The sequence below is a fragment of the Pecten maximus genome, chromosome 1, assembly GCF_902652985.1.
Source record: "Pecten maximus chromosome 1, xPecMax1.1, whole genome shotgun sequence".
Taxonomy (NCBI): domain Eukaryota; kingdom Metazoa; phylum Mollusca; class Bivalvia; order Pectinida; family Pectinidae; genus Pecten; species Pecten maximus.
This window is the reverse complement of record NC_047015.1, coordinates 202,551-215,621: the sequence shown is the minus strand read 5'-3', so window position 1 is coordinate 215,621 and position 13,071 is coordinate 202,551. Positions and strand designations below refer to the sequence as shown.

At 41.4% G+C, this 13,071-nt stretch overlaps 1 protein-coding gene across 3 annotated transcripts in view; it reads left to right on the top strand.

The window, feature by feature from the left end:
* Window positions 1-13,071, top strand: part of LOC117321734 (CDP-diacylglycerol--glycerol-3-phosphate 3-phosphatidyltransferase, mitochondrial-like) — a 53,451-nt gene that overhangs the window by 11,588 nt on the left and 28,792 nt on the right. For all 3 annotated transcript variants that reach the window (XR_004531404.1, XR_004531403.1, XM_033876256.1), the window contains exon 2: window positions 207-408. Coding sequence is in view for 1 of the 3 variants with exons in the window: in XM_033876256.1 (XP_033732147.1) it covers window positions 207-408 (202 nt within the window). In the remaining 2 variants the exon portion in view is untranslated. The remainder of the gene's footprint in view (window positions 1-206; window positions 409-13,071) is intronic.

The window sequence follows — 13,071 nt, the reverse complement described above, 5'->3', positions numbered from 1 at the left end:
TGCTTTGAATCATCTTTGGCACTGTCGGAGAGTCAAATATTAAAGAAAACTGCAGTTCATGGTAGTGATCATGAGGAGCAGCTCACAAAATGGGAAAAGTATTTGTAATATAGAGTGCTTTACCCTAACCACTAAAATATCCAAAGTCGGAGTGATGCAGGCCCCATGTGCCTCTTGTTATATGTATATATGTCTTCTTTTGATAGATATCTGTCACAGACCAACTGTATGAAAGACATTCAGCGACAGATCAGTGCCGAGGAGGACAAACACAGTGAACACATTACAACAAATGACTCAATCAGGCATGCTTTTTCTTGGATTGGCAGTGAGACTCCATGTTTTGGTATTAATGGCCATCAAGTACAGGTCCTACAACAACCAGATCAGTTTTATGAAACATTAAAGGTAATCTTTTCTATTTATAAACTGTTAAAGACGAAATTATAATTTGCAAAGTTTGGTTTATTTTGTTTAATGTCCTATTAACAGCTATAGGGTCATTTAAAGACATGCCTGGTTTTGGAGGTGGGGGAAAGCCGGAGTACCTGGAGAAAAACCATTCAAGTCTAGTGATAAAGTGTTGGTATACCTTAACCACTTGGCCACTACGACTCCCTTATAATTTGCAAAGCTTTTATAAGTAAAAGATATTCAATATTAAAAGCAATTCTAATTCAGTTATAAATTGAAAAAAAATATAAATGTGTTTAAACAGGGGCGTAGATAGGCCAACACAAATGTGTAAGCCCAGGCGAGGGGTCTGACGGAAAATGAATTTAAAGATTTCATGAGGGTTTGAAATTGATTTCTGAGATAGTAATTTCAAAATATGTTTAATTCTAAATCATACTGAACTACAAGTTTTCTGGTATAAACATATAATTAATTTTCATTTGTTTTCTATAGTTTAGACAAAAGACAATTGTCTGTTTAAATAAAAGACTTTGTCATGTGTCTGTGGTGCCTTACTTGGGCCAGGACATGAGCTATCAGCAGACTGGTTTAACTTTTTAGTCGCTGGTTCTTCTTCCTTGGGTTTCAAGAATGTTTTACTTCAGGAGTATGCTTATATTGTATGGACATGGAGATTTGAACAGGGGAGGAGAGGTTTGGAGAGCCTTTTACCATAGAGGACACTAACAGCGGTTATCAGATATTTTAAATGGTAACCGGATAACACTATCTGGAGAACCAAACAGAAGCGTGAACCAGATATCCGGCTACCTTTTGTGCTAGTTTTATTAGCTCACCTGCATGAAGGGCAAGTAAAGCTTTTGCTGTGGTGCAGCGTCCGGCGCCAACTTTTTCATTTAAACAACTTCTTAATAACCAAAAGGCCTAGGGACTTGATATTAGGCCTGTAGCATCCTGGGGTGAAGGCCTACCAAGTTTGTTTAAATGAATGACCTTGACTTTCATTCAAGGTCACATGGTTCAAATAGGCTATAATCTTCAAACAACTTCTTCTCAATGACCGAAAGGCCCAGGAACTTGATATTAGGCATGTAGCATCCTGGCATGAAGGGCTACGAAGTTTGTTCAAATAAATGACATTGACCTTCATTCAAGGTCACATGGGTAAAATGAGCTTAAATCTTTAAACAACTTCTTCTCAATAACCAAGAGGCCCAAGGACTTGATATTAGGCCTGTAGCATCCTGGGGTGAAGGGGTACAAAGTTTGTTAAAAAAATGACCTTGACCTTCATTCAAGGTCACAAAGGTCAAATAGGCTATAATCTTCAAACGACTTCTTCTTAATAAACAAGAGGTCCAGAGACTTGATATTGGGCCTGTAGCAGGCTAGGGTGTAAGGGCTACCAAGTTCGTTCAAATGATTGACCTTGACCTTCATTCAAAGTCATATGGGTCAAATAGGCTATAATCTTCAAACAATTTCTTCTCAATAGCCAAGAGGCTCAGGGATATGAAATTGGGCCTGTTGCATGCTATGGTGAAGGGCTACCAAGTTTGTCCAAATAAATGACCTTGACCTTTAAGGTCACATGTGTCAAATAGGCTATAATCTTCAAACAACTTCTTCTCAAACACCAAGATGCTCAGGTACTTGATGTTGGGCCTGTCTGTAGCATGCTTGGGTGTAGGGCTACCAAGTTTGTTCAAATGAATGACCTTGACCTACATTTAAGGTCACATGGGTGAAATAGGCTATAATCTTCAAACAATTTCTTCTCAATAGCCAAGAGGCTCAGGGATATGAAATTGGGCCTGTTGCATGCTATGGTGAAGGGCTACCAAGTTTGTCCAAATAAATGACCTTGACCTTTATTTAAGGTCACATGTGTCAAATAGGCTATAATCTTCAAACAACTTCTTCTCAAACACCAAGAGGCTCAGGTACTTGATGTTGGGCCTGTCTGTAGCATGCTTGGGTATAGGGCTACCAAGTTTGTTCAAATGAATGACCTTGACCTACATTTAAGGTCACAGTGGTGAAATAGGCTTAAATCTTTAAACAATGATTTTCCGATAGCCAAGAGTCACCAAGACCTGATATTAGGCCAATAGTATGCTTGAATGAAGGACTAGAGAATTTATAGACATGAATAAACCTAGCTTACTCTGATATTTGAATAAAGTGGTAATAAGCATAGTATCTGTCAAAATGACCTCAATCAGCTTCAAACTTGCTGTAGAGCCAGGTGAGCGATACAGGCCCATTGGGCCTCTTGTTATAATTGAACATGAATATCAAAGTCAATATACACTATATATAGGGCATAGTGGTGGAACAGGTCTGAATCTTGATATTTTGATATTTATTATTTTGATAAATATCTGTAAATTTTCGAAACCGAAAATGTTTTCTTGAAGGCATCCGGGACATTCCGACTTTTACACTAGTATATAAATCCTCAGACCTGTGTGTCGGTCGTCTGCACTAGTCTGGTAAGTCAATATTTATATCTTAATACGAATTTGTGAAGTTGATTGATTTCATAATGAGAACAAGACAGAAACACCTCACGGATGAGAATGCGCGGTTTTAACGTGAAAAGAGTAATACTAATTACCAACAGGTACGAATGAGGAAACACTGTATAACATGAAACGGCACTGGCATCTGTTGTCGACAAATTAGCAGCATGTAAGGTTCTCTTTAGATACACATTATATCAGATTTGAAAAGTTAAAAACCTGTCAATTATTAAGGAAAAATAATAAGTTTTTAAAGTGAATACCTATTCAAGGTAAATTTTGCCTTTTTTACGGAGGAGGAAAAAAAATTTATAGCCTAAAAATGGGAAAAAAATCTGCATTATCACTTACTTACTGGACCCCCCTTTCGAAAATCCTGGATCCACGCCTGATCACGAATGATTGCAAATTTGCTATATTCATTTTCCGCCGGGGGGCTTGGAACCCCCTATCAGGGCACTGCCCTGGACCCGCTAGACGGCCCCCAGACCCCTCGCCAAAAAAATCGGCTCCCGCCTACAGAGCTCACATTATCACTTAATTACTGGAAACCTCCCCCCCCCCCCCCCCTCCCCCTTTCAAAAATCCTAGACACGTGCCTGGTGGTTCATGTTTTACTATTAATAATATAACCTGATTTGCATAAATAACTTATTTTTTACTACATAAATTATCAATGGGATGTTGAAATGATAATTATTGGCTTACTTTGCGGAGATGGCATACGATTTGTATAGTGCATAAAATTTAAGGTTAAAAAAAATACTGCAACAGGTCTGAATCCAAGTCAATATACACTAAGGGCATAGTGGTGCAACAGGTCTGAATCCAAGTCAATATACACTATAGGGCATAGTGGTGCAACATGTCTGAATCCAAGTCAATATACACTAGGGCATAGTGGTGCAACAGGTCTGAATCCAAGTCAATATACACTAGGGCATAGTGGTGCAACAGGTCTGAATCCAAGTCAATATACACTAGGGCATAGTGGTGCAACAGGTCTGAATCCAAGTCAATATACACTAAGGGCATAGTGGTGCAACAGGTCTGAATCCAAGTCAATATACACTAGGGCATAGTGGTGCAACAGGTCTGAATCCAAGTCAATATACACTAGGGCATAGTGGTGCAACATGTCTGAATCCAAGTCAATATACACTATAGGGCATAGTGGTGCAACAGGTCTGAATCCAAGTCAATATACACTATAGGGCATAGTGGTGCAACATGTCTGAATCCAAGTCAATATACACTAGGGCATAGTGGTGCAACAGGTCTGAATCCAAGTCAATATACACTAGGGCATAGTGGTGCAACATGTCTGAATCCAAGTCAATATACACTATAGGGCATAGTGGTGCAACAGGTCTGAATCCAAGTCAATATACACTAAGGGCATAGTGGTGCAACAGGTCTGAATCCAAGTCAATATACACCAGGGCATAGTGGTGCAACAGGTCTGAATCCAAGTCAATATACACTAGGGCATAGTGGTGCAACAGGTCTGAATCCAAGTCAATATACACTATAGGGCATAGTGGTGCAACAGGTCTGAATCCAAGTCAATATACACTAGGGCATAGTGGTGCAACAGGTCTGAATCCAAGTCAATATACACTAGGGCATAGTGGTGCAACAGGTCTGAATCCAAGTCAATATACACTAGGGCATAGTGGTGCAACAGGTCTGAATCCAAGTCAATATACACTATAGGGCATAGTGGTGCAACAGGTCTGAATCCAAGTCAATATACACTAGGGCATAGTGGTGCAACAGGTCTGAATCCAAGTCAATATACACTAAGGCATAGTGGTGCAACAGATCTGAATCCAAGTCAATATACACTAGGGCATAGTGGTGCAACAGGTCTGAATCCAAGTCAATATACACTAAGGGCATAGTGGTGCAACAGGTCTGAATCCAAGTCAATATACACTATAGGGCATAGTGGTGCAACAGGTCTGAATCCAAGTCAATATACACTATAGGGCATAGTGGTGCAACAGGTCTGAATCCAAGTCAATATACACTAGGGCATAGTGGTGCAACAGGTCTGAATCCAAGTCAATATACACTAAGGGCATAGTGGTGCAACAGGTCTGAATCCAAGTCAATATACACTATAGGGCATAGTGGTGCAACAGGTCTGAATCCAAGTCAATATACACTAAGGGCATAGTGGTGCAACAGGTCTGAATCCAAGTCAATATACACTAGGGCATAGTGGTGCAACAGGTCTGAATCCAAGTCAATATACACTAAGGGCATAGTGGTGCAACAGGTCTGAATCCAAGTCAATATACACCAGGGCATAGTGGTGCAACAGGTCTGAATCCAAGTCAATATACACTATAGGGCATAGTGGTGCAACAGGTCTGAATCCAAGTCAATATACACTAGGGCATAGTGGTGCAACAGGTCTGAATCCAAGTCAATATACACTATAGGGCATAGTGGTGCAACAGGTCTGAATCCAAGTCAATATACACTAGGGCATAGTGGTGCAACAGGTCTGAATCCAAGTCAATATACACTAAGGCATAGTGGTGCAACAGATCTGAATCCAAGTCAATATACACCAGGGCATAGTGGTGCAACAGGTCTGAATCCAAGTCAATATACACTATAGGACATAGTGGTGCAACAGGTCTGAATCCAAGTCAATATACACTATAGGGCATAGTGGTGCAACAGGTCTGAATCCAAGTCAATATACACTATAGGACATAGTGGTGCAACAGGTCTGAATCCAAGTCAATATACACTATAGGGCATAGTGGTGCAACAGGTCTGAATCCAAGTCAATATACACTATAGGGCATAGTGGTGCAACATGTCTGAATCCAAGTCAATATACACTATAGGGCATAGTGGTGCAACAGGTCTGAATCCAAGTCAATATACACCAGGGCATAGTGGTGCAACAGGTCTGAATCCAAGTCAATATACACTATAGGGCATAGTGGTGCAACAGGTCTGAATCCAAGTCAATATACACTATAGGGCATAGTGGTGCAACAGGTCTGAATCCAAGTCAATATACACTATAGGGCATAGTGGTGCAACATGTCTGAATCCAAGTCAATATACACTATAGGGCATAGTGGTGCAACAGGTCTGAATCCAAGTCAATATACACTAAGGGCATAGTGGTGCAACAGGTCTGAATCCAAGTCAATATACACCAGGGCATAGTGGTGCAACAGGTCTGAATCTAAGTCAATATACACTAGGGCATAGTGATGCAACAGGTCTGAATCCAAGTCAATATACACTATAGGGCATAGTGGTGCAACAGGTCTGAATCCAAGTCAATATACACTAGGGCATAGTGGTGCAACAGGTCTGAATCCAAGTCAATATACACTAGGGCATAGTGGTGCAACAGGTCTGAATCCAAGTCAATATACACTAGGGCATAGTGGTGCAACAGGTCTGAATCCAAGTCAATATACACTATAGGGCATAGTGGTGCAACAGGTCTGAATCCAAGTCAATATACACTAGGGCATAGTGGTGCAACAGGTCTGAATCCAAGTCAATATACACTAAGGCATAGTGGTGCAACAGATCTGAATCCAAGTCAATATACACTAGGGCATAGTGGTGCAACAGGTCTGAATCCAAGTCAATATACACTATAGGGCATAGTGGTGCAACAGGTCTGAATCCAAGTCAATATACACTATAGGGCATAGTGGTGCAACAGGTCTGAATCCAAGTCAATATACACTAAGGGCATAGTGGTGCAACAGGTCTGAATCCAAGTCAATATACACTAGGGCATAGTGGTGCAACAGGTCTGAATCCAAGTCAATATACACTAAGGGCATAGTGGTGCAACAGGTCTGAATCCAAGTCAATATACACTAGGGCATAGTGGTGCAACAGGTCTGAATCCAAGTCAATATACACTAAGGGCATAGTGGTGCAACAGGTCTGAATCCAAGTCAATATACACCAGGGCATAGTGGTGCAACAGGTCTGAATCCAAGTCAATATACACTATAGGGCATAGTGGTGCAACAGGTCTGAATCCAAGTCAATATACACTAGGGCATAGTGGTGCAACAGGTCTGAATCCAAGTCAATATACACTATAGGGCATAGTGGTGCAACAGGTCTGAATCCAAGTCAATATACACTAGGGCATAGTGGTGCAACAGGTCTGAATCCAAGTCAATATACACTAAGGCATAGTGGTGCAACAGATCTGAATCCAAGTCAATATACACCAGGGCATAGTGGTGCAACAGGTCTGAATCCAAGTCAATATACACTATAGGACATAGTGGTGCAACAGGTCTGAATCCAAGTCAATATACACTATAGGGCATAGTGGTGCAACAGGTCTGAATCCAAGTCAATATACACTATAGGGCATAGTGGTGCAACATGTCTGAATCCAAGTCAATATACACTATAGGGCATAGTGGTGCAACAGGTCTGAATCCAAGTCAATATACACCAGGGCATAGTGGTGCAACAGGTCTGAATCCAAGTCAATATACACTATAGGGCATAGTGGTGCAACAGGTCTGAATCCAAGTCAATATACACTATAGGGCATAGTGGTGCAACAGGTCTGAATCCAAGTCAATATACACTATAGGGCATAGTGGTGCAACAGGTCTGAATCCAAGTCAATATACACTAAGGGCATAGTGGTGCAACAGGTCTGAATCCAAGTCAATATACACTATAGGGCATAGTGGTGCAACATGTCTGAATCCAGGTCAATATACACTATAGGGCATAGTGGTGCAACAGGTCTGAATCCAAGTCAATATACACTAAGGGCATAGTGGTGCAACAGGTCTGAATCTATGTCAATATACACTATAGGGCATAGTGGTGCAACAGGTCTGAATCCAAGTCAATATACACTAGGGCATAGTGGTGCAACAGGTCTGAATCCAAGTCAATATACACTATAGGGCATAGTGGTGCAACAGGTCTGAATCCAAGTCAATATACACTAGGGCATAGTGGTGCAACAGGTCTGAATCCAAGTCAATATACACTAAGGCATAGTGGTGCAACAGATCTGAATCCAAGTCAATATACACCAGGGCATAGTGGTGCAACAGGTCTGAATCCAAGTCAATATACACTATAGGACATAGTGGTGCAACAGGTCTGAATCCAAGTCAATATACACTATAGGGCATAGTGGTGCAACAGGTCTGAATCCAAGTCAATATACACTATAGGGCATAGTGGTGCAACATGTCTGAATCCAAGTCAATATACACTATAGGGCATAGTGGTGCAACAGGTCTGAATCCAAGTCAATATACACCAGGGCATAGTGGTGCAACAGGTCTGAATCCAAGTCAATATACACTATAGGGCATAGTGGTGCAACAGGTCTGAATCCAAGTCAATATACACTATAGGGCATAGTGGTGCAACAGGTCTGAATCCAAGTCAATATACACTATAGGGCATAGTGGTGCAACAGGTCTGAATCCAAGTCAATATACACTAAGGGCATAGTGGTGCAACAGGTCTGAATCCAAGTCAATATACACTATAGGGCATAGTGGTGCAACATGTCTGAATCCAGGTCAATATACACTATAGGGCATAGTGGTGCAACAGGTCTGAATCCAAGTCAATATACACTAAGGGCATAGTGGTGCAACAGGTCTGAATCTATGTCAATATACACTATAGGGCATAGTGGTGCAACAGGTCTGAATCCAAGTCAATATACACTAGGGCATAGTGGTGCAACAGGTCTGAATCCAAGTCAATATACACTATAGGGCATAGTGGTGCAACAGGTCTGAATCCAAGTCAATATACACTATAGGGCATAGTGGTGCAACAGGTCTGAATCCAAGTCAATATACACTATAGGGCATAGTGGTGCAACAGGTCTGAATCCAAGTCAATATACACTAGGGCATAGTGGTGCAACAGGTCTGAATCCAAGTCAATATACACTAAGGGCATAGTGGTGCAACAGGTCTGAATCCAAGTCAATATACACCAGGGCATAGTGGTGCAACAGGTCTGAATCCAAGTCAATATACACTATAGGGCATAGTGGTGCAACATGTCTGAATCTATGTCAATATACACTAAGGGCATAGTGGTGCAACAGGTCTGAATCCAAGTCAATATACACCAGGGCATAGTGGTGCAACAGGTCTGAATCCAAGTCAATATACACTATAGGGCATAGTGGTGCAACAGGTCTGAATCCAAGTCAATATACACTATAGGGCATAGTGGTGCAACAGGTCTGAATCCAAGTCAATATACACTAGGGCATAGTGGTGCAACAGGTCTGAATCCAAGTCAATATACACTAAGGGCATAGTGGTGCAACAGGTCTGAATCCAAGTCAATATACACCAGGGCATAGTGGTGCAACAGGTCTGAATCCAAGTCAATATACACTATAGGGCATAGTGGTGCAACAGGTCTGAATCCAAGTCAATATACACCAGGGCATAGTGGTGCAACAGGTCTGAATCCAAGTCAATATACACTATAGGGCATAGTGGTGCAACAGGTCTGAATCCAAGTCAATATACACTATAGGGCATAGTGGTGCAACAGGTCTGAATCCAAGTCAATATACACTATAGGGCATAGTGGTGCAACAGGTCTGAATCCAAGTCAATATACACTAAGGGCATAGTGGTGCAACAGGTCTGAATCTATGTCAATATACACTATAGGGCATAGTGGTGCAACAGGTCTGAATCCAAGTCAATATACACTAGGGCATAGTGGTGCAACAGGTCTGAATCCAAGTCAATATACACTATAGGGCATAGTGGTGCAACAGGTCTGAATCCAAGTCAATATACACTATAGGGCATAGTGGTGCAACAGGTCTGAATCCAAGTCAATATACACTATAGGGCATAGTGGTGCAACAGGTCTGAATCCAAGTCAATATACACTAGGGCATAGTGGTGCAACAGGTCTGAATCCAAGTCAATATACACTAAGGGCATAGTGGTGCAACAGGTCTGAATCCAAGTCAATATACACTAAGGGCATAGTGGTGCAACAGGTCTGAATCCAAGTCAATATACACTATAGGGCATAGTGGTGCAACATGTCTGAATCCAAGTCAATATACACTAAGGGCATAGTGGTGCAACAGGTCTGAATCCAAGTCAATATACACCAGGGCATAGTGGTGCAACAGGTCTGAATCCAAGTCAATATACACTATAGGGCATAGTGGTGCAACAGGTCTGAATCCAAGTCAATATACACTATAGGGCATAGTGGTGCAACAGGTCTGAATCCAAGTCAATATACACTAGGGCATAGTGGTGCAACAGGTCTGAATCCAAGTCAATATACACTAAGGGCATAGTGGTGCAACAGGTCTGAATCCAAGTCAATATACACCAGGGCATAGTGGTGCAACAGGTCTGAATCCAAGTCAATATACACTATAGGGCATAGTGGTGCAACAGGTCTGAATCCAAGTCAATATACACCAGGGCATAGTGGTGCAACAGGTCTGAATCCAAGTCAATATACACTATAGGGCATAGTGGTGCAACAGGTCTGAATCCAAGTCAATATACACTATAGGGCATAGTGGTGCAACATGTCTGAATCTATGTCAATATACACTAAGGGCATAGTGGTGCAACAGGTCTGAATCCAAGTCAATATACACCAGGGCATAGTGGTGCAACAGGTCTGAATCCAAGTCAATATACACTATAGGGCATAGTGGTGCAACAGGTCTGAATCCAAGTCAATATACACTATAGGGCATAGTGGTGCAACAGGTCTGAATCCAAGTCAATATACACTAGGGCATAGTGGTGCAACAGGTCTGAATCCAAGTCAATATACACTAAGGGCATAGTGGTGCAACAGGTCTGAATCCAAGTCAATATACACCAGGGCATAGTGGTGCAACAGGTCTGAATCCAAGTCAATATACACTATAGGGCATAGTGGTGCAACAGGTCTGAATCCAAGTCAATATACACCAGGGCATAGTGGTGCAACAGGTCTGAATCCAAGTCAATATACACTATAGGGCATAGTGGTGCAACAGGTCTGAATCCAAGTCAATATACACTATAGGGCATAGTGGTGCAACAGGTCTGAATCCAAGTCAATATACACTATAGGGCATAGTGGTGCAACAGGTCTGAATCCAAGTCAATATACACTATAGGGCATAGTGGTGCAACAGGTCTGAATCCAAGTCAATATACACTATAGGGCATAGTGGTGCAACAGGTCTGAATCCAAGTCAATATACACTAAGGGCATAGTGGTGCAACAGGTCTGAATCCAAGTCAATATACACTATAGGGCATAGTGGTGCAACAGGTCTGAATCCAAGTCAATATACACTATAGGGCATAGTGGTGCAACAGGTCTGAATCCAAGTCAATATACAGTGGACGCGCGATAATCCGGACGCCGATAGTCCGGAAAACTCGCAGTCCGGACGGAATAGCACGGGAACGGATTTCCGTAACGTTATTTGTACTCACCAGTCCGGAAATTCGGTTTCCGATTCCGGAAGCCCATTTTGGGAACGGAAAGTACTTTTCATTAGTAAATTTCCCCCGATAATCCGGACGATTTTTTCACCACGAGGAGAGAAAAATGTCGGGCAAGTCACCCGTGTCGACAGCTGTACAGACTATCGCTTGACATTGTGCGTAGTCATAGCGACCGCTGCCAGGTCATAGCCCCGGGTGTTTACCTGTGTTACAATGTAGCTCTGTTTTTATAACGGTACATTGCTTTTCTTTACGATCGACCTAAATGCTTCAGTATTAAAGGGTTTTATAGTGTAGACTGGTCTTGCTTTTATCAACTTGACGTACAATATCTATTATAGTTATTTTACATAGTGCTATTTCGTAGTTAGCAATAATTAATTCACTAACATACAGTATGTGATACGATACTTAATCAATCACAAATGCATGTAATAAATTTATTATCGGTAATTAACATCACTAACAATTGTATTGGGTAAACAAGGATATCGGCTTGTAACACCGTTACGTGTAATGACGAATCATTGAAAGATGCATGTTATTAATTACACACATGGTACATTTACCGGGTCTTTCATTTCAGGTTCATAATTTACGTAAAAAAACGTACATTGTACATAGTGGGTCTTTCATTTCAGGTATTTAACGTATGTAATTTCTACTCGTTTGTGAACCTCTGGGACGTAACCCATGTGTGTTGTTTGTAGGTCACATATGTCCGCTATAAATAAAACAACTTTCACTTCACATGTTCTTTTAAAAACATTGTTTATTTTTTAGTTTCTACAAAATAAAAGAAAACAAGAATCATATCAAGAACATAAGTATATTTATTTTTTAAAAAGACTGACAATTAGACGTGTTTATGAAACGTCATTAAAACGTCCCGTATTGTATAGAGTCAAGGGAGATAACTCTTACACAACAATTTTTTTTGACCTGGTAGACGAAATTCGGTAGTCCGGAAAACTCGTAATCCGGACGGTTTGGGCTGGGAACGAAGGTGTTCGGATTATCGAGGGTCCACTGTACACTAAGGGCATAGTGGTGCAACAGGTCTGAATCCAAGTCAATATACACTATAGGGCATAGTGGTGCAACATGTCTGAATCCAGGTCAATATACACTATAGGGCATAGTGGTGCAACAGGTCTGAATCCAAGTCAATATACACTAAGGGCATAGTGGTGCAACAGGTCTGAATCTATGTCAATATACACTATAGGGCATAGTGGTGCAACAGGTCTGAATCCAAGTCAATATACACTAGGGCATAGTGGTGCAACAGGTCTGAATCCAAGTCAATATACACTATAGGGCATAGTGGTGCAACAGGTCTGAATCCAAGTCAATATACACTATAGGGCATAGTGGTGCAACAGGTCTGAATCCAAGTCAATATACACTATAGGGCATAGTGGTGCAACAGGTCTGAATCCAAGTCAATATACACTAGGGCATAGTGGTGCAACAGGTCTGAATCCAAGTCAATATACACTAAGGGCATAGTGGTGCAACAGGTCTGAATCCAAGTCAATATACACCAGGGCATAGTGGTGCAACAGGTCTGAATCCAAGTCAATATACACTATAGGGCATAGTGGTGCAACATG